At 37.2% G+C, this 22,547-nt stretch overlaps 1 protein-coding gene across 2 annotated transcripts in view; it reads left to right on the top strand.

The window, feature by feature from the left end:
- Positions 1–22,547, top strand: part of Btaf1 (B-TFIID TATA-box binding protein associated factor 1) — a 91,397-nt gene that overhangs the window by 38,415 nt on the left and 30,435 nt on the right. For both annotated transcript variants that reach the window (XR_006148836.1, XM_042689200.1), the window contains exons 14-23: positions 3,511–3,631; positions 7,113–7,217; positions 10,342–10,491; positions 10,724–10,866; positions 11,125–11,299; positions 13,448–13,651; positions 17,534–17,960; positions 19,833–20,023; positions 21,428–21,581; positions 21,985–22,094. Coding sequence is in view for 1 of the 2 variants with exons in the window: in XM_042689200.1 (XP_042545134.1) it covers positions 3,511–3,631; positions 7,113–7,217; positions 10,342–10,491; positions 10,724–10,866; positions 11,125–11,299; positions 13,448–13,651; positions 17,534–17,960; positions 19,833–20,023; positions 21,428–21,581; positions 21,985–22,094 (1,780 nt within the window). In the remaining variant the exon portion in view is untranslated. The remainder of the gene's footprint in view (positions 1–3,510; positions 3,632–7,112; positions 7,218–10,341; positions 10,492–10,723; positions 10,867–11,124; positions 11,300–13,447; positions 13,652–17,533; positions 17,961–19,832; positions 20,024–21,427; positions 21,582–21,984; positions 22,095–22,547) is intronic.

Raw genomic sequence — 22,547 nt, 5'->3', positions numbered from 1 at the left:
TGCAACTTACTATTTTGTGAACACTAAGACAGTTTACTTTAAAAACATTATTATTTCATGTTATTTTCAGCTTTCACCTCACAATGTACTTTTGACTGTGATATTAGGGTTTTATATATATATTTTATATATATATTTTATATATATATTATATATATATATATATATATAAAATGCTTTATATTTTCCAAAACTTTTCTCTTTGAACTTTTATTTGTAATGTTTATTTCTTCAGAATAATTAAGTTCGCTTCAGAAAAGGAATACATACTAATATAACATAATACCAAAAGGGAAAGATTGGATGAGGCAGAAATGTACACCACATTGAAATTAAAATTACAGCGTTACTGACTTTCCTATTCTAATGTTTGAAGTGATGCTCAAATAATGTTCTCTAAATTTTATGACTGGTCCCTGAATTATTGTTTTTTTAATTAGCATTATAGAAGAAACATGAAATTTTTGAACCTTCACATATGATGCCTGGCTGCTCAGGAGGCTGACTAGGATGATCTCAGTTTGAAACTAGATGGAGGCAAAAAAGTCCTTGAGATTCTACCTCCAATTAACCAGTAAAAGCTGGGTTGAAGGTGTGGGTCAAATAGTAGAATGCCAGCCATGAGTAAGCAAGACAAGCAAAAGACAGAGTCCCTGAGTTTAAGTCCTAGAACTGGAGCAAGAAAATTTAAAATTAAAAAAAAGAATCAGATGAGGAAATTACTGTTCTAGTGAGTGTGGTCAGTAAATATGCACATGATATATTTTAATATTTTCTGTTTTTTTGTTTTGTTTTTGGGGGAGGGTACTGGTAGTGGGGCCTGAACTCTGGGCCTGTGCGCTGTCCCTCAGCTCTTCAGCTCAAGGCTAGTGCTCTACCACTGGAGCCACAGCGCCACTTCCGGCTTTTTTCTTATGTGGTGCTGAGGAATCGAACCCAGAGCCTCATGCATGCAAGGCAAGCACTTTACCACTGAGCCACCTTCCCAGCATATATTTTATTAATTTCTGACTATATGAGTATTTTACATAAAAAAATCAAAGATATGTATAGAAAATGTTTCAAATGTTTCAGTAATGCTGACTGGCTGGTAGTAATTGAATGCTAAATTTAGGTTCATACAACAGCACACAAGTAGAAATGTCAAACCAGGTACCTATAAAAGTACTCGAATTTTTTTTTTTTTTTTGGGTCCAGTCGTGGGGCCTGAACTCTGGGCCTGGGTGCTGTCCCTCAGCTCTTCAGCTCAAGGCTAGCACTCTACCACTTGAGCCACAGTGCCACTTCTGGCTATGTGGTGCTGAGGAATCGAACCCAGGGCCTCGAGCATGCAAGGCAAGTGCTCTACCACTGAGCCACCTTCCCAGCCCAAGTAATCGAATTTTTAAAAAATTTTAAAAATTCCACATATGTGGAGTTTCCTATTTATTATGTTTCCATTGCTTAAGTTGCAAAATACAGGGGTTTTTTTTTTGTTGTTTCTTTTTTCTTTTTTTTTTTTTTTCTTTTTTTGTCGGTCATTGGCTTGAACGTAGCCTGGGTGCTATTCCCTTGCTCTTTTGCTCAAGGTTTGCGCTCTACCACTTTGAACTACAGCTCCACTTCTAGTTTTCTATTGGTTAATTGGAGATAAGAGTCTCATAGATTTTCCTGCCTGGACTGGCTTAAGAGATCCTCAGATCTCAGCCCACTGAATAGCCAAGATTTCAGGCATGGGCCATCAGAACCTGTCTAAATTGGGGTTTTATTTTATTTTTTGTCAGTCGTGGGGCCTAAACTCTGGGCCTGGGTGCTATCCCTCAGCTCTTCAGCTCAAGGCGAGCACTCTACCACTTGAGCCACAGCACCACTTCCAGTTTTTTCTGTTATATGGTGCTGAGAAATTGAACCCAGGGCTTCACACGTGCAAGGCAAACACTCTACCACTGAGCCACCTTCCCAGCCCCAATATTGGGGTTTTAAAATACTCCATATCAAGTTTGGTTGTTTTTTGTTTTTTTTGTCAATTGTGAGGCTTGAACTCTGGGGTTGGGGTGCTGTCCCTCGACTCTTCAGCTCAAGGCTAGAGCGCTACCACTTGAGCCCACAGCACCACTTTTGGTTTTCTGAGTATTTTATTGGAGATAAGAGTCTCACAGCTTTTCCTGCCCGGGCTGCTTTGAACCGCGATCCTCAGATTTCAGCCTCCTGAGTAGCTAGGTTTACAGGTGCCTGGCTTAAATCAAGGTTTTAACAAGTAAACGTCTTCTGTGAAGGTTCCAATAGTGATTTTTTTTTTTTTAATTTGTGAACCACAATCTCAGGAACTGTTCTACTCTGTCATATCAGATAGACAGCCATGTACATTACATGAAGTGATGAACAGGCTTGTGTGCTAGTAAAACTTAATTCAAAACAAAACAATACAGGAGGAATGAATTTGGCCCATTAGCCTTAGTGGATAGTGTTAGAAAAACTAGAATATGTAAGCAAAATACAATAATGTAATGAAAATTCTGGTAATTCAATGTGAAATACTGAAGTTTTCCATCTTTTTCATTTGTTTCAAAAATTTGCTTCTTATATCTGTCAGATACTTTCCAGCTTTGTAAGAAGAAATGCAACATGTCCTTGGGAGCATGAATCATTAAACATTATTAACAAGACCTTGTAATGCCTTTATGTTTTCTGAGTCTCTTTTATGTCTGTGTGTGCATGTTTTGATGTCTGTGTGTGCAAGTGAACTTACTAAATGTTAACATAAAAGGTTATATTTATAGAAACTAAAAAATAGTGTTAAAAGGTAGGCCCCCAGAAAGGAAGCACAGAAGTTGGACAAGTAATATAACGTTGGCATACACCATTTCGTCCATACTTTTTTCTACATAGGTGTATAGTTCAAATGTAATACAAATCATTTCTTAACCCAGGTAACTGTTATAAATGATTCATGAATGACAGGAATCCCATGATTCAAGTTCAACTAGACTTGGTTTTGCTTACTTCCTCAATTATAATTTCATCTGTGAAAGGAAGAAATTTGAATTCTTTTAACTTACTGCTAAAGTAAAATAGTGAATTACAAGGCTACAATCAAACCATTTGATAAATAGCCTCAAAGGGGGATGAATAGTATGTGTATCTACCTGTTGGTGGGGTTAGCCACAGGAAGAATGGAGTTAGGTTTAGAAAACCTGATTGATTGCATTACTAAGATAAATATCCCATTTTCTTCAGAAAGAACAGTTTTAAAAGTTTTAAGTTGATAAAAGTAGTTCACGATATTAGTGCCACAGAAAACCCCAGTGTTAGATTCAAACTTTCTCTCTGCCAGTTTTGGTTCTGTAATAACATTTTTCAGCAAGGGTATTAGGTGACTGTTCATATGAAAATTGAATCACCTTTTTTTAAAAAAAAAAATCAAAAAGATTAAAATCTCAGTCTCTAGATCCACATGAGAATGATACTTTGGATAAATATATGAAGTTTCAACTGAGAATGAGTAAGATTAATTTGTGTCTTCTTTATTAGTATTCAACAGTCACTCACAGTTTTAGTTCCACGTGTCTGGCCATTTTTGCATCACACTATATCATCAGTTCGAAGAGCAGCATTGGAAACTCTGTTTACCTTATTATCAACACAGGATCAGGTAAGAACTGAACTATAGAAATCTTGCAGCTTTTAAGTTAATTTTATAAAATAAACTTGATCATTAGCTCATGCTTGCTACATATTCAAAGATCAAAATGCTGGGCTAGAAGAGATATAGTAATTGTACAAACATGGAGAAATAAATCATGAGGACAAATATTTTAGTATTTTGGTTGTGTTTTCAGCACAAAGTGCTTAAAACATAGTGCTTAGCACAAAGGAAGTCTTTAGTAAATGCTTGTATATATATAATTATACAAGTATTATTTGAGTAGTTCATAGGATACATGTTACTCAATCTTTGCTTGGTCTCTATGATTGACAAGGTGGTGTTTAGCAGAACCTATCCCAGATTGTAAGATTTTAAGTGACTGGCCCTTGAATTCCCAGGCTGCTGCTTCCTCTTAAAGATTACCCAGTCTTTAAGATCCTGCTATTTCCAAGAATGCTATACTCAGGAATTACATACTAAAATGTCTTCAGATATCATTGAAGTAATATTAGTGTTTTGAGCCCATTAGATGAGGAATCCTTTCCCTGTTTATAAAATACTTTAGTACTGTGATTTTTAAAAAATAACCCTGTGGGTGGATTAGAATGCCTTAGGGAAAATATCAACAAGGAATCCAAATTCTTTCAACATAATATGTATATTTTACATAGATACTACAGTTGGACCAATCATCTTTAAAAAGCAGATTGATTTTTAAGACAGATATGTGCATGAATAAATGTCTCTCATGTTCACTAACCATGTACTTTTATGTAAATTGGGAATATTTCACGTGCATTTGCTTTAATCTGCAGTATGATGTTATGTTAAACTTTGTGAATAAACGTATAAATTTTATTTTCTATTCTTTTGATTTTATCTAATCAGAATCTTTTCTTTCTTTTTTTTTTTGGTCCAGTTGTGGGGCCTGAACTCTGGGCCTGGGCGCTGTCCCTCAGCTCTTCAGCTCAAGGCTAGCACTCTACCACTTGAGCCACAGCACCACTTCCGGCTTTTTTCTTTTTTCTTATGTGGTGCTGAGGAATGGAACCCAGGGCCTCAGGCATGCAAGGCAAGCCCTCTACCACTGAGCCACCTTCCCAGCCCTCTAATCAGAATCTTAAGCAGAAAAACTGTTGGGTCTGTTTTATAATTCTCTGATTAGGTACAGATTGGTTTGACAACTGAGGTACAGACCCATAACCATCATCGGCTACTTTTATTTTCATTTCATATTTACTTCAATTTTGTAATTTTTTGCCTAATATTTTAGGCTTATATTGATCATACAAAGAAGGTTCATTGTGATATTTTGATACACACATAAAGTGTACATGGATCATATTCAACATGACAATTACTTTCTTTTTTGTCCTCTTTTTTTAGTAGGTTTGATTATTCTGTTTATATAACATGCATATATTGTATTTCTATCATGTTGATTGTCTTCTAATGTCCTTACCTTCCACCCAACCTCTTCTCAACCCCCAAATAATGACAAAATGTTTCTGAGTATTCTTTTTCTTTTTGGTTGGTCATGGAGCCTGAACTCTGGGCCTGGACACTGTCCCTTAGCTCTTTAGCTCAAAGCTAGTGCTCTACCACTTGAGCCACAGTGCCACTTCTGGCTTTTTCTGGCTTATGTGGTGCTGTGGAATCAAACCTAGGGCCTCATGCATGCAGGGTAAGTACTCTACCACTGAGCCACCTTCCCAGCCCCGTGTATTTTTAAATTTACTTTGGACAAACCTCTTGAAGTCATCAAATTGCTTTATTTTACATGGCTTTTTTTTAAAGCATATAGACTGAGAGCAATTTTAGATTTATAGAAAAATTGAGGGAAAAGTCCAGAAAGTTCTCTAGATATATGCTCTTTTTATTTCTTTTACTGTCCAAACAATTTCCTGTTAATACCTTGCATTCAGGTGGTACATTTATTATAATTGATAGGCCAATATTGATTGTTATTAACTAAAGTCCATACTTTAGGGTTTACTCTACGTTTTGTAGATGGTGTGTGTGTGTGTGTGTGTGTGTGTGTGTGTGTGTGTGTGTGTGTGTGTGTGTGTGTGTGTGATGAGGGGAGCACATGATTTACTCTACGTTTTGTAGGTGTGTGTGTGTGTGTGTGTGAGATGGGGGAGCACATGGTTTTGTAGGTGTGTGTGTGTGTGTGTGTGAGATGGGGGAGCACATGGTTTTGTAGGTGTGTGTGTGTGTGATGGGGGAGCACATGATTTACTCTACGTTTTGTAGGGTGTGTGTGTGTGTGTGTGTGTGTGTGTGTGTGTGTGTGTGTGTGTGTGTGTGTGTGTGTGTGTGTGTGTGTGTGTGTGTGTGTGTGTGTGTGTGTGTGATGGGGGAGCACATGATCCTCCAGATCTTAGCTTCTGGAGAAGCTAGACTGCAGGCTTGTAGGCATGGCCCTAGAGCCTGGTTCCTGAGCCTTAGCTCATTTTTTTACTTTTTTTTTTTGTTGGTCGTGGGGCTTGAACAATGGGTTTGGGTGCTGTTCCTGTGCTCTTCAGCTCAAGGCAAGCGCTCCACCGCTTGAGCCACAGTGCCACTTCCTGTTTTCTAGTGGTTTATTGGAGATAAGAGTCTCACAGACTTTCCTGCCTGGGCTGGCTTTGAACCGAGATCCTCAGATCTCAGCCTCCTGAGTAGCTAGGATTACAGGCGTGAGCCACCGGTGCCCGGCTCTTAGCTCATTTTTAAATTACTGAATAATACTCTTTATTTTATGAGTATACCACGGATGCTTTTAATTATCTAAAGAGCAATGACAGTATTTCTGATTCCTTGTTTGTAGAGTTCTGGCACACAATAGATATTTGGTTGCTTGATTTGGGTGAGTTTTTGAATTGTTGAAAAATCTTTTAGATTGAGGTTCTTCCTATATGTGAGGAGACATTGGAACCTGCTGGAATTGGAAACAAAATGGTATACCTATGTATATAAGTTTATCTAAGAAAAGAATGTGCATAGCTCCTTCAAATTAAGAATTTGCCTTATCTTGTAGTGAACTCAAAAGTACAGTTTTCTAGGATGGATGTTATATAACTCATTACTTGTATTACTGTTTAACAAGTAGAACTTAAACACTTATAGCACAGCAGCAATAACATGATCATTTCCCAGATCTTCCTAACAAAGCAGTGATATTTGATGTCACCAAAATGACTGCTGATGTGATTTGCTTCTAGACAGGAGACAGTTCAACTATCAACAGATAATTTTGACTAACAATAATTGAGCTAGCTCCTTTCTGATTATATACTATGTAATTTCTCCAAACTATTGAAGTGAAGTAATCAGTGGGTACTTGTTGCCTTTAAATCTTACCAAAATCTATGGCCAGGTGAACTTTTTTGATAAAACAATGCAATATTTTCATCTAATAACATATTTATACTTTAGGTAGGCTGACATCTGTTTGATTATATTTTCTTAAATTAATTTGCTTTGATTCTATTTTTGTTTGCAGAACTCTTCATCTTGGCTTATACCTATCCTGTCTGATATGCTTCGACACATTTTTCAGTTTTGTGTTTTAGAAAGCAGTCAGGAAATTCTGGACCTTATTCACAAGGTATATAACTAGTAGATGTTACTCTTCCTAATAACTGTGTTTTTAATTTTTTACTACTTACTATACTGTTGGTTAGGGATTTTAAAAAATTAAAAGCTATTCAAAAGTATTTGAAAAGTCTGGCAAATATAGCCAGATGAGACAAAAAGTTAGGGTTTTTATGTAATAATAAATTTCTGATTGGCATGTGTTTTTTTTCTCCTCATATCAAGTATAGCAAATGTTTTAAGTACATTCTGAAAGTCTCAATGCAAAAGAAAAGAATGTTGTTCTTTAGTTATTTTGCTGTTATCAGTATGATGATAGATCCTGCAAAGTATTTTGGGCAGTATATTGGTAATATAGAACCTAATTATCATAATTCAGACTTTTTCTTTTGCCTTGATGTAGCAAGATCAGTCTTATGTGTTAAAGTCTTGCAAAGAACTGCCATTTGATATGTTTAGTAGCATTTGTTGGAGGAAATGGCAGTATTGTACCTGTACAATATATTGTTAGTCTTGAATTGTTGGCCTCTAAGGTAACATTGTTAACCTTGGGTTAATAATAGTAGTAGTATTTTTGTATGTTGGTTTAAGCCAGTTTAATATTAGACATAATAAACACAACTTATTAAGGTCGTGAATCAAGATTGGAACTGTTTCTAATGTATCCCAGGATATTACCATTTCTAAATTTAGCTCAGTACAATGAGGTTTCTTTGAAGTTTTTGTAGAATATAAGACTAATACTCAGGAGACCAAGATCTGAAGATAGTAGTTTGAAGCCAGCTTGGGCAAGCAAGTCTGTGAGACTCTAATGTCCACAGAAGTGGTGCTGTGGCTCAAGTGTTAGTGTGTTAGCCTCTAGCAAAAAAGCTCAGAACCCAAGCCCCAGGACAGGCAAATAAAAATTTAAAAAAAAAAATAGCTTTATGACATAAAAAAGCATTTTAATTGATTTGGTAAGAATTTGGCAACTATTATTTTTTATGGGCCTATCTACTTTTCAAACTTTTGTAAAATATTGAAGATTCTATATTGTTCCTGAGGCAGGGTCACTCTATATTTCTCAGGCTAATCTCTTTTTTTTTTTTGTCAGTTGTGGAGCTTGAACTCAGGGCATGGATTTTGTCCTTGATCTCTTTTGCTCAAGGCTAGCACATTGAGCCACAGTTCCATTTATGGTTTTCTGGTGGTTAATTGGAGGTGTGAGTCTCACAGACTTTCCTGCCCAGGCTGGCTTTGAACCGATATCCTCAGACCTCAGTCTCCTTAATAGCTAGGATTATAGGCAAGAGCCACCAACACCTGGCCAGGCTAACTCAGTCCTTGTGCCTTAGCCTCCTGAGTGCTGAGATGGTAGGCTTCTGCACTCCTTTTTTTTTTGTAATTCCTCAGCACCACATAAGCAGAAAAGGCTGGATGTGGCGATGTGGCTCAAGTGGTAGAGCACTAGCCTTGAGCTGAAGAGCTGAGGGACAGCGCCCCAGGCCCAGAGTTCAGGCCCTATGACTGGCAAAAAATAAAAAAATAAGGAATACATTGCTTTGCATCATTTCATAATGGTATAAGTATATTAATTTATGAAAAAAACAGCATTTTACCCCAGCTACTTGGACAGTTGAGGATCTCAATTTGAGGCCAGCCAAGACAGAAAAATTTGTATGCACCCTGGTATATCCATATCCTTCTGGTAGTATTTGCCTGTCATTTTAGCTACAGAAGAGAATGAAACAAGGAAAGGATCATCATGATTGTAGACAGCCAGGGTAGAAAAGTCTATTGACACTCCATCTCAACTGAAGAAGCTAGATGTTGTTGAGTATTCTGTCACTCTAGCTTCAGTGGGAAACCTAAACAAAATAAGTAGATTGAGGTCCAAGCTTGTGCTTAGAAAGGAGGGCTAGAGATAGATTTTGCTCAGTGGTAGAGCATTTACCTAGCAAGGATGAGGCCTTGAGTTAAAAACAAAACACAGCATTTCAAAATAAACCTCTGTATGAATTTCTAAAATAATCTCCATTGCCAGGAGCTGGTGGCTTACACCTGTAAGCAACTTAGCAAAGCTGAGATCTGGGGAGTGCAGTTTGAAGATAGCTCAGGAAGTAAAAGTCTGTATGAGACTCTTCTCTGTAATTAACTACACATTAAAAAAGCTGGAAGTGGAACTGTAGCTCAAGTAGTAGGGTGCTTGTCTTAAACACAAAAGCTCAGGGACAGTGTCCAGGCCTTGAGTTCAAGCCTCAGAACTAGCACCTTCCACTGCCAAAAAAAAAACCAAAACTATTTCCTTCCTTTTTTTGGTCAGTCATGGTACTTGAAACTAGCACTTTTAGACACAGTGCTATTTCTGGTTTTCTGGTGGTCAATTGGAGATAAGGGTCTCTCAGACTTTCCTGCCAAGGCTAGCTTTGAACCTTGAACCTCAGATCTCACCCTCTTGCGTAGCTAGGATTACAGGCATGAGCCACCAACACCTAGCTTATTTCCTCCTTTTTAAAAAAATTTAGTGGCTAGCCAGGTGCTGGTGGCTTACCCCTGTAGCTACTCAGGAGGCTGAAATTTGAGGATCATGGTTCAAAGCCAGCCTGGAGAGGATAGTCCATGAGACTCTTATCTCCAATTAACCACCAGAAAACAGGAAGTGGTGCTGTGGCTCAAAAGTGGTAGAGCACTGGCCTTGAGCTGAAGAGCTCAGGGACAGCATCCAGGCCCAGAGTTCAAGTCCCATGACTGACAACAACAAATTAGTGGCTGGGAATGTGGCTTAGTGGTAGAATGCTTGCCTAGTATGCATGAAGCCCTGGGTTCAATTCCTCAATACACATAAACAGAAAAAGTTGGAAGTGGTGCTGTGGCTCAAGTGGTAGAGTGCTAGCTTTGAGCGAAAGAAGCTCAGGGACAGTGCCCAGGCCCTGAGTTCAAGCCCTGGGGTTGGCAAAAATTAAAATAAAAATAAATAAATAAAAGATTTAGTATTCTTAAAAGTATTGGGTTTTGTTTCTTACTTGGACTAAAGCCCGTACTCAGAGTCTTGTACTTGCTAGGCAAGCACCCTTCCACTGAGCTAAATCCTCAACCCAGTATTAAGACTTGTTAAATATTAAAGAAAATTTTTATTTTGTTCCCCCTTTATTTTGTAGGTTTGGATGGAACTGTTGAGCAAGGCATCAGTTCAGTATGTGGTTGCAGCTGCTTGTCCGTGGATGGGTGCTTGGCTTTGCTTAATGATGCAGCCTTCTCATTTACCTATTGATTTGAATATGTTGCTAGAAGTAAAAGCTAGAGCCAAGGTAACTGTAGAAGGACATCATGTATTTGTATTGTCAACTCACAATTATTAATATAGTAACCAGATATGAAACCCATATTGCTTTATCATTAACCTAATTTCGTTTTATGACAAAATTAATTGTAATCTTTAGCCATTAAATTTATGAAAAGAGCTGTATTACACTGGGATTATAACAGTATTTGGTATTGCCAATTAAGTTTTGATTTTGATTTTTCTTTCTTTTTCTGTAGGAAAAAACAGGTGGCAAATTGCGCCAAGGCCAAAGCCAGAATAAAGAAGTACTTCAGGAGTATATTGCAGGTGCAGACACTGTCATGGAAGACCCAGCCACCAGGGATTTTGTAGTGATGAGGGCCAGAATGATGGCAGCCAAGTGAGTATTCACCCTTCTCAATCATAAATGTAGGTCTAGTCTTAGAAGTTATTTAACCAAAGGATTCCTCTGTGTCTGTCAGTCCTTCTTCCTTTATACTAGCTATAGCCTAAGAAAAATTCAAAGGAGTAAATATCCTTAATTGTTTTAAGTGTTAAAAATGAAATTATTTTAAAACATTTTTTATGGAGTTACAAAGTTTTCCTTTGTCTGAAAAATTATGGGCTTTTATAGTAACTTATCTTTTCACCATTTTAGGTTGTTAGGAGCACTTTGTTGCTGTATTTGTGATCCAGGTGTAAATATGGTAACCCAAGAAATTAAGCCAGCAGAATCCCTTGGACAGTTATTGCTCTTCCATTTGAACTCCAAATCTGCTTTACAGAGGATTAGTGTTGCTTTGGTCATCTGTGAATGGGCTACTTTACAAAAGGTAAGATTGTCCGCAAACTAATAAAGACAAATAAAACCAATTTCCATTAGCTTTTAGGATTATTTATATTTTATAACAGAGAAATGAATGTTTTCTTCATAAAAATTCTAGTTTCCAGATACTATTGACTCATACCTGTAAGTCTCGCTACTTAGAAAGCTGAGATCCCAGAGGATCAAGTTGAGAGCCAGATTTTAGTCAGAAAAGTCCGAGAGACTCCATCTTCAATATAACCAGCAAAGAGCTAGGCTAGAGGTGGCTCAAGTAATAGAGTACCAGCTGAGCAAGCACTAGGTCCTGAGTTCAAAACCTAGTATCAACAAAAGGAGAAAAAAAAAATTCAACAGTTATAGGAAAGTATTCCAGTTAACATTACACATTATTTCTTTCCTACTTACATTAGATTTTTTTCTTGGCTCTCCCAATCCATAGCTTGTAGTGCTTAGCTATGCTTATATTTAATCATTATTTCACCATATATTTTGTTAAGAAAGGTTGATATTAAAAATACCTATGTAGGATGGGTGCTGGTGGCTCACACTAGTAACTCTAGCTACTCAAGAGGCCAAAATCCAAGATTATGCTTCAAAGCCAGCCTGGGCAGGAAAGTCCCTGTGAGACTCTAATCTCCAGTTAACTACTCAAAAACCGGAAGTGGTGCTGTGGCTCAAAGTGGTAGAGTGCTAGCCTTGAGCAAAAGAGCTCAAGAACAGTGCCCAGGCCCTGAGTTCAAGCCCCACAAGTGACCCCTAAAAAAAAAGTATGCTGGGCACAGGTGGCTCATGCCTGTGATCCTAGCTACTCAGGAGGCTGAGATCTGAGGATTGGAGTTCAAAGCCAGCCTGAGCTGGAAAGTCTGAGACTCTTCAAGGCTAACCACCAGAAAGTTAGAAGTGGAGCTGTGGCTCCAAGTGGCTCCAATTTTGCCTTAAGCAAAAATGCTCAGGGGAGTTTCAGGAGGTTAAACCTCACAACTGACAAACAAACAAAAAAACTATGTATAGAAACAGTCCAGAAACTGTATGTTATATATTCAGTTGCTCATTCATTCCTCACTGTATCCCTCCTATAGAACATTTTCAGTCCATTTTGTTTTAGAAATATTAGTTGTTTAGATAGTAAGTAGCAAGGGAAGAATTTTTGGTCGCAGAATAAAGCAAGCTCCACATTTAAGCTCTAATTTTCATGCTTCCAGGTAAACCATTCTTTTCAAGCTCTTTTAACCTGTAAGGTTAAAAGTAAGGAGTCTGATTTTCTTTAAGATTTGCTTCTGTAAACCAAAGAAATTTCTTGCTGATTTTGTTTATTCCATTGACTGGAATTCTGGAAATTTAACTGTCTGCACTTGCTGTGAGAGTTGTTTGTTACTATCACTTATCATTTTGTCAAAGCTGTATCTTAAAAGTAACTCAGCCATGCTCTATTGCAATTGAGACCCCTGCTTTGCCTCTGGAAAGAAGCAAGTCTCATCTATTTTTTAGTCAGGACTCAGTGTGCTGGAGAGGCAGTGATGCTGTGTTTTTGTGCCTCTCAGACTCAGCAGCAAGTGTTGACAGTTCGGTTTCTGGACCCTCACAGAGCTTCTCTGGATTTACTCTGTGAACCCAGGCTGATCACCCAGATCCCACAGAATCCCTCATGGCTCACCACTGAGGCCAGTCCCCCTCTGGTTGAGGCAGGCCACAACCAGAAAGAGTGGGAAGGGTTAGTTAAATTTGGGGGCAGGTAAGTAGCTTTTAAATTATATATCCATTTCTACCATATAGCATGTGAAGCTATGGCTAAACTGTTAAGAAATCTAATAATGAAGTTTTAATAACATTTTTAATTAGTGCATGCCAGATGTTCTCTTTGGATTGATTTTTATTGTAATATACTTTTAAATCATTACTGTATATATATATGTGTAAGCTTTGGAATATATTTAGAATGGAATAAGAGTGGAATTATAATGGTTTTATGTGCATGTTCTGTAGTCATATTAAAATTTTAGGGTTCTCTGTATAACTAACTCGTTCTGTGAGATAACAGAACCTAGATTCAAAATCAGTAGAAATTTAGAACCTGATTGTTGCAAGTGAACTTTATGTAACTGTAAAATTACATTTATATATTTGTCCTGAATATTTGTTGTCTATTGTATTTTAGGAGTGTAAAGCTGTTACCCTAGCTGTGCAGCCACGTTTACTTGATATCCTTTCAGAACATTTATATTATGATGAAATTGCTGTTCCATTCACACGAATGCAGAATGAATGTAAACAATTTATATCGTCATTAGCTGATGCACATATTGAAGTTGGCAATAGAATAAACAACAATGTTTTAACAATAGATCAAGCTAATGACCTGGTGAGTAAAGAAGTAATTTTCTTAATTGTACATAGAGCATGAAATAAAGATTAGAAATTTATCATGACTGTTTACCATAAAAACATTAATTTGTTTAATCTATGCCTTGGTAGCCTATCATCCTTACTCAGTTTTTGGCAGGGAGTGGAGATGTGCTGGGGTTTCAATTCAGGGCCACACTTTGCTAGATAGGAGATACTACTACTAGAGCCATACTCAGTCTTTTTTTTTTCTTAATTTTGTGTCAGTCGTGGGGCTTGAACTCTGGGCTTGGGCACTGTCCCTGTGCTCTTCAGCTGAAGGCGAGCGCTCTGTCATTTGAGCCATAGCGCCACTCTGGTTTTGTAGTGGTTTATTGGAGATAAGAGTTTCACGGACTTTCCTGCCCAGGCTGGCTTTGAACCACAATCCTCAGATCTTAGCCTCCTGAGTAGCTAGGATTATAGGCATGAGCCAACGGCGCCCAGCTTTTGCTTCATTTTTTTATGCCCAGGGTCAGCCTTGGACTACTCTAATTTCCACTAAACTCTTTTGCTAAGAGTCAACATGTTATACAGCAACTTGTTTTTACCTTTTACATTTATCAGCAACTTGTCTTTACCTCAGTGGTATGTTAGATTGTTCTGTTGTGTGTATCTCTTACATTAGAATGCTCTGTTTTTCTAGTATATTAAGACATTGAGTCTTTTAATATTAGTTAATAAATATTGCTTAAAGGATTGAATTAATTTTTGGATAATTAGCTTTCCTCAGTTGTCTATATCACTGGCTATTGACATAAGCAAAGCCTATTTATGACAATGTTTCCAAGTTATTTTAGAATTGTAACTGTTTCAAATGAGTCTTGTGAGAACTCAAAGCAAAGTGGAAAGTATAATTTAGGAGTGATAATGTGCCTCACCCCAGTTAGAATGGCCATTATCAAGAAAATAATAATGTGCTGGAGAGGATGAGACCAAAAGGGAACCTTAATGCATACTTAGTAGAAATGTAAACTTGATAAAACATTCTAAAAAGTAGTGTGGAGTTTCCTCAAAAACTTAAACATAGACCCACTCTATGATGCAGCAATTCTACTCGGGACATTTACCTAAAAGATAACAAACCAGGATACAGTAGAGCTACCAGCACAATCATGTTCATTGCAGCACTATTTACTAAAACCATGGTGTAGAATCAGCCCACAATGTCCCTTAGCGGACAAATGGATCAAGAAAATGTGGTATATATATACATGTATACACAATGGAATTTTACTCATCCATTAGAAAGAATGATATTGTACCATTTGTGAAGAAATGGAAAGTCTTGGAAAAAATTAAATGAAGTCAAGCTCAGAGAGACAAAATATCCATGTGTTTTCCCTTATATGTGGAAGCTAGATTTAGCTTACAAACTCATAAGTACATAAATTGGGAAGTATGCAAGTGTATACAAACACATTCACTGAAAGATGGTAGATTCAAGGAAGATCTCAAATAAGTATAATTCCTTAGAAAGACAAAAATCAAAGTTCAGCAAAACACCAGAAAATAGATACTGGAAAGGGGTGGGATGGGATCAAGGAGAAAGGGGTAAAGAAATGAAGAGGAGAAGAGGGGTAGGGGTAAAATGCAGACAAGAATCCAATGTTTATCCTACAAAATTTAGGAGTGAAGGTGAGGTGAATAGGGGAGGGATGAGTGAGAATGTTGAAAGGGGTTGTTGATCAAGATACATTGTATTCATAAACTGCTTTGTTAAATGAGAACTCCATTGTACAACTACCTAAAGATAGTAATAAAAACATGATAATTAACTTTTGTTCCTTTGTATAGAGCAGATTGTCATGGTCATACAGCTATAGTTTAAAGTCCTGGATACTTTAAAATGATAAATGTGTATGTGTATGTGCCTACTTTGTATTTCTTCAGGTTTTCTTTTTTAATAATATTATCAGTGTTGATCATTATGGAATTGATAATTTCTAGGCCTTCAGAGTTAGAGTTTCAGATAGGCATGGCATGGCATGTGGCATGTTCCTGTAATCCCAGCACTCCATAGGCAGGAGAATTATGAGTTCCAGGTCAGTCTGAGCTAGATTTATAGTAAAACTGTGACTCAAAGCAAAAACAAACCAAATAAGGTCTGAGAATGTGGCTTAGTGGTAGAGTTCTTGCCTAGAATGTATGAGGCCCTGGGTTTGATTCCTCAATACCACATAAATGAAAAAGTGATAATAGAAAAAAATATTTTTTTAACACAACAAAATTTGATTCTTTGTTAAAAAGTTCTGTTGTCCGATGTTGGTTTTTCTGATCAATAAAGTTCAGACTGGATCTATTTATATGTAATTGTAGTTTACAAACAGGACTGGGGCTGGGAAGGTGGCTCAGTGGTAGAGCGCTTGCCTTGCATGCCTGAGGCCCTTGGGTTCGATTCCTCAGCATCACATAAGCAAAAAGAAAAAATGCCAAAAGTGGCGCTGTGGCTCAAGTGGTAGAGCGCTAGCCTTGAGCTGAAGAGCTGAGGGACAGCGCCCAGGCCCAGAGTTCAGGCCCAACGACCGGACCCCCCCAAAAAAAAAAAGACTTATTTTTTTATACGCAAACTATTATAGGATCTTTGTGTACATGAATGTTCAGAACATCATTACTCATAATTGACAAAGGTAGAGAGGATTCAGATATTAATAACTGATATTGTAGATAAATGAGAGGGAAACATTATGAAAATTTGTCATATAGTAGAATACTGTTTGATAAATGGAGAATTGAGTATTTCTACATGCTACAACATAGGTGATCTTTGAAAACAAGTTAATGAAACTAGTTACAAAAGACTACATATGTTATGATTCCATTTATGTGAATCTTTAAGAATGGTAAGGGATCTCCATCATTGGGGATGGATCATCCATCCGTGGGGTTGGATGGAAATAAGTAAATTAATGAATATGTGTTCTTTTGGGGCTGAATTGTTCACTTTGAATAGGTTAGTTTTATGGCATATGAATTATATCTCAAAAAAATTGTTAAGAATTGACCAGTCTTTTAATTATGTTTTAAAGGAGTAAAACAGTCTTTGTAGCCTTGTAAAACTCTCGACAATTAAAATAATGGCTATTGCATAATTTTATTCTTTTTTTTAAATCATCCTCTTATTGACTGGGCATTTCTGTTGGTGATGAGGTCAGGGAAAGAATGAAAATAATCAGTTCAGTTAGTAAGAACTATTCAGTTAGCCAATGACTGTCCTAAATGTTTTTGTTGTTGTTGTTTATTTTTTTTGTGACAGTACTGGGGCTTTAACTAAGGTCCTGCAGCTCTCACTTTTTTCACTTAAGGCTAGTGCTCTGTCGCTTGAGCCACACCTCTACTTTTGGGTTTTGGGGGGTGATTAAGCAAAGATGGGTACCTGTGGCTCACATTTGGAATCCTAGCTACTCAGGAGGCTGAGATCTGCGATTACAAGCTCGGCAGAAAAGTCCATGAGACTCTAATCTCCAGTTAACCACCAGAAAACCAGAAATGGAGCTGTGGCTTTGGGCAAAAAGAGCACAGGGACAGTGCCCAGGCCCTCAGTTCAAGCCCCAGCTGGCTTTGAACCATGATTCTCAGATCTTGTCTTCCTGAGTAGGTAGGATTACAGGCATGAGCCACTGGCATCTGGCAAGAGTATGTTTTTCTTAAAGAATATATTGCTTTCTAGTCAAGCACTCTACTGCTACACCACATCCCCAGCCCAAGAATAAAGTGAGTCATTCATTTAGCTTACTGTGTGGTTAAACAACATTGATATTGTGGAGCTTATGAGTGAGACAAGATGTATTGCCTGCCAATTAGAAGTTACAGTCTATTTGGGATTGGTGTAATATAATTTTTCATTTCTTTCTTTTATTAGGTCACAACTGTTTTTAATGAAGTCACATCGACCTTTGATTTAAATCCTCAAGTGTTGCAGCAGTTAGATAGTAAACGGCAACAGGTCCAAATGACAGTTACAGAGACTAACCAGGAGTGGCAAGTGCTGCAGTTACGTGTACATACTTTTGCTGCATGTGCAGTCGTGAGTTTGCAACAGCTTCCAGAGAAATTAAATCCTGTCATAAAACCACTAATGGAGACGATTAAAAAAGAAGAGAATACACTAGTGCAAAACTATGCAGCTCAGTGCATAGCTAAACTTCTTCAACAGTGCACAACAAGGACACCCTGTCCCAATTCAAAAATTATTAAAAACCTCTGTAGTTCACTTTGTGTGGATCCATATCTAACCCCTTGTGTAACGTGTCCTGTACCAACACAAAGTGGCCAGGAAAATTCTAAAGGTATATATCTAAACCTTTTGTTTGGAATAGAGAAGAAATTAACCATTTAAATTTTTCATATACATATGGGTATAATTTAACCATAAATCCAGTTCATGTTAAAGCCATTTTTTTCCATTTCCCATTCTGATAGAAAAATGCTTGATTATAACAAAAATTATTTGTTACATGAATATGCATTTATTACCAATCAGTCCTCTTAAGTATACATAAACTATTCATAGCTTATTTGATATTTGATATGTAAGATGATTTAAATATATAAGACATCAGAAGTAGCACTGTGGCTAAGTGGTAGAACATTAGTCTTGAGCACAAAAAGACCCAGGACAGTGCTCAGGCCCTGAGAGTTCAAACCCCAGGACTGGCAAAAAAAAAACCAAAAAAACAGAATTGGTTTCTTTAGGTAGACACTGGTGGCTCATACCTGTAATCCTAGCTACTCAGGAGACAGATCTGAGGATCATGATTTGAAGCCAGTCTGGGCAGGAAAGTCCATGTGACTTACCTTCCAATTAATCAGAAAAAACTGGAAGTGTCATTGTGGCTCAAGTGTTAGACTGCTAGCCTTCAGCAAAAGGAGCTCAGGGACAGGCCCAGAGTTCAAGCCCCAGGACTGGCCACTCAAAATTTTTATATATGTGTTCACCCTTATGTCCACCTTGAAAACTATTGTTGTTTATAATAATGATGCTAGAAAATATATCAGATGTTAATGAAAGCTCTTTTTTTTTTTTGGGGGGGTCTGGTCGTGGGGCCTGAACTCTGGGCCTGGGTGCTGTCCCTCAGCTCTTCAGCTCGAGGCTAACGCTCTAGCACTGGAGCCACAGTGCCACTCCCGGCTTTTTTCTTTTTTCTTATGTGGTGCTGAGGAATCGAACCCAGGGCCTCATGCATGCAACGCAAGCGCTCTACCACTGAGCCACCTTCCCAGCCCAATGAAAGCTCTTTCTGTACTGTTTGGCTTCCATTAATTTAGTGCCTGTTTTGTCAGATGAGTGAACTCTGGATAAAAGTAAAGCTTTTTCTTTTTATCCAGAAAAGTTTACATGGAAGATACCTTTCATTAGGTTGGTCTCAGTAGACAGGAGTTTCTTCCTTCAGATTTTTCAATCATATAGTTTATTTTTGCTAAGATTTTTGGAAAATGAAATTATTCAAAATATAAAGAGCTACAACTTTGCAGTAATGTGTGTAGATCTTGAAAAAAATGTGAACTCAAAGGATATTTTGAACTAACACTTAACACATGATAATATGTAATGTAATAAGAGTCATGCATCTCCTCCCGCCTCCCCAACACACCTTTTTGTTTTTAACTAGTCCTGGGGCTTGAACTCGGGCTGCACTGTCCCTGAGCTTTCTTGCTTAAGGGTAGTGTTCCATCACTTGTACCACAGCTCCATTTCTGGCTTTTTGTGTAGTTAACTGGAGGTAAGAATCTCATGGACTTTTCTGCCCTGTCTGGCTTCAAACTGATCTTCAGATTACAGAGGAGAACCACCAGTGTCCAGTTGCTTCTCCTCTTTTATTGACATGTGAGACAGCTGTATTTTGCACTGGTTAATGTCTGGTTTCGGGATGACAATAATATTTAAGAGGAAATTTGCTTGAAATATTTTTTAATGTTTCTTTTGTATTGATATAGTCATTTTTGCATGTGATATTCTTTATTGCTTTATTAATTCTACAACTTTGATAGCTTGTTAGGAAAAAACCTAAGCAAATAGATTATTTTGTTGCCATTTTGTATTTTAAAACAAAATTGCCAGTTTATAAAAATTAAGGCCTCTTATATTATGTTCTCTCCCTTTTGGAGAAGAACAATATTTAGTCTCATATGATTAAGAGGTTAACTTTTCTCCCTATTAGGATCCAACTTAGAAAAAGATGGAATGCACCATACTGTCACCAAACACAGAGGTATAATTACACTGTATAGGCATCAGAAAGCTGCATTTGCTATCACCAGTAGGCGAGGTCCTACCCCCAAAGCAGTAAAAGCTCAAATAGCAGATTTTCCTGCAGGAAGTAGTGGGAATATCCTTGTTGAACTTGATGAGGTAAGCAGTGTTTTATTTTGAAGCTTTGATGCTTACAGATGAGTTCTTTGACCAGCTTCTGGTTGTATTTTTGTGCTTAAAATTTCTCATTTGTCATTTCTCCCAGCTTTACTTTTATCTTCCTAGGCAAAGAACCCTTGATAGTGGGTACCTAAAGTATTCATAAACATAAGTGAATGAATTCCTAAAGCACTGACTGTAAAGAAGATATGAGTCAAATTATATTAAACATGATTCTAGAAGATAATAAGAGATTAGTAAACTAGCTTTTCTCTATCCTATCAGAATTCCTCTTCTGAGAGTAATTTTTAAAAAGTTTTGAAAGTTACACAGTATTATCATTCTCATTGTTGTGGTTCTGGGGACAAACCTGGAGTTTGGCCTAAGCAAGCACTTTACTACTAGCCACCCCCTGCTTCATACAGTTATTACAATGAAATGAATGTTTTATTCGCTTCATGGCAAGCTATAGGAACCCATGTGGGTTCAGCAGTAAATTGACTACTATGACTAGTTCTTTTTTTTTTTTTTTTTTTTTTTGGGGGGGGTCCGGTTGTGGGGCCTGAACTCTGGGCCTTGGCACTGCCCCTCATCTCTTCAGCTCAAGGCTATCGCTCTACCACCTGAGCTACAGCGCCACTTCCGTCTTTTTTTCTTTTTGCTTATGTGGTGCTGAGGAATCGAACCCAGGGCCTCACACATGCAAGGCAAGCGCTCTACCACTGAGCCACCTTCCCAGCCCTATGACTAGTTCTTAATACAGGTCTATTTCAAGTTTCTTTAAAAAATAACACCTGCATTTTAAAACATTCTGTGAAGGCTTTTTCTTGTCTATATTTTACCACAATAATTTTCATCAAAAATTTACTGTCATCTTGGTATTTACACTGCTACTTTTCACAGCTCTTTTTCTACTTGAATTAAAATACGCAAGAGAGGAATATGAGAAAGGGTTTGTTCTTGGCAGGCAGGGCAAAGGTTTGTGTCTAAATATTGTTGAATAAGTTTCTAAGCTTGAGGACAGCTTAAACATGTTATTATGTCCTTTAAATGAGCATAGATAAGGATATGCCATTTCATCTTTTATCTTCTAATTAAGTTTTTTTAGGGGTGGGGAAAATTAAGAAAAACAATTTAGGGGCTGTCTCTGGAACAGCACATATACTTCTATTGTCTGTCCTCAGCCCAAGAAAAAATGTATTTTACCATGGACAGAAAAATCTAGGAGTTTTTGGCCTGTATAATTTTAATTATTGGAAAATATGTGTGTACCTATATATGTATATATCCAATAATTTATTGATTAATAGAAACAATTCTTAGGTGTTGATTTTCAGTTATCTTGACAAAATTTTAAATGCATTATGTAGCTTTCTGAAATTCTCATTTCAACTAACATTTAAGGCCCAGAAGCCTTACCTGGTACAACGAAGAGGAGCTGAATTTGCCTTGACAACTATAGTGAAACATTTTGGTGGGGAAATGGCAGTGAAGTTGCCTCATCTCTGGGATAGTATGGTTGGCCCATTGAGGAATATAATTGACCTAAATAATTTTGGTATGTATGTATTTTTCTGAATTCAGTTTTAAATCTTAGTGTCTTACCAAGTAAATATATCCATTTAGAAGAAAAATGTTTATGTGTTTATCCCTGACATCAAGGTTTTAAAATGGAAGTTTGGTTTAAAAAATGTATATATGTGTGTAGGTATATATTACATATATATAATCATTTTTCCATTTTCTGTATACTGGTTTTATTTTCAACTACAGCTTGAAAAAAGATATTTAAAATGGATTGTTATTTTAAACTTCATGATTGCTTTTAAGTAACATACCCCAACACTTAAATTAGGTCATGACAATATTCTTGTTCTAGCTGGAGAGGTACTAAAAAATTTTGTGTGCTTTAGATTTTGAAAAAAGAGTTGCAAAATAATATAGATTTCATGTTTGAATAGATGGAAAGTCCCTCCTGGAAAAGGGAGATGGCCCTGCCCAAGAACTGGTAAATTCTCTGCAAGTTTTTGAAACAGCAGCCGCTTCCATGGATTCTGAACTTCATCCCTTGGTAACTAATACAAATGTAGCATTTCAGATGAAACAAATGGTCCTCTTAAAAAAAAAAAAAAACAACTGAAGATTTGAAAGTACAGCTTGATCTCATCATTATATTGTATAACTAGAGGCTTCTTCAGAACTCTGTGTGCTGGGTCCATTAATGATAGAAAACCCAATGAGGAAACTTAGAATAAGAGACATTTTGAAAAGGGTTCTGATGGCCCAGGACTGAGTGTAAACAGAAAGAAAAACTGAGCCTTATTTGATTAGAACAGTTCTAGTTCCAAGAAAGAAAGAGCATATGTAATAAGATCTGCTTTCACAATAGGTTGAAAGGTAGAGGGAAACCACCTGCCTAATATGAAATTGGTCAATGGCAAAGGTAGAACACTGGTTTGTGATTTTTAATTACTTCTGGTACCAGAATTTGAACTCAGGTCTTTGGGCTTGAGCAGGGGGTGGG

Source organism: Dipodomys spectabilis, unplaced genomic scaffold (assembly GCF_019054845.1).
Source record: "Dipodomys spectabilis isolate Male_0828 unplaced genomic scaffold, ASM1905484v1 ptg000125l, whole genome shotgun sequence".
Lineage (NCBI taxonomy): Eukaryota > Metazoa > Chordata > Mammalia > Rodentia > Heteromyidae > Dipodomys > Dipodomys spectabilis.
This window is presented reverse-complemented; position numbering and strand designations above follow the sequence as displayed.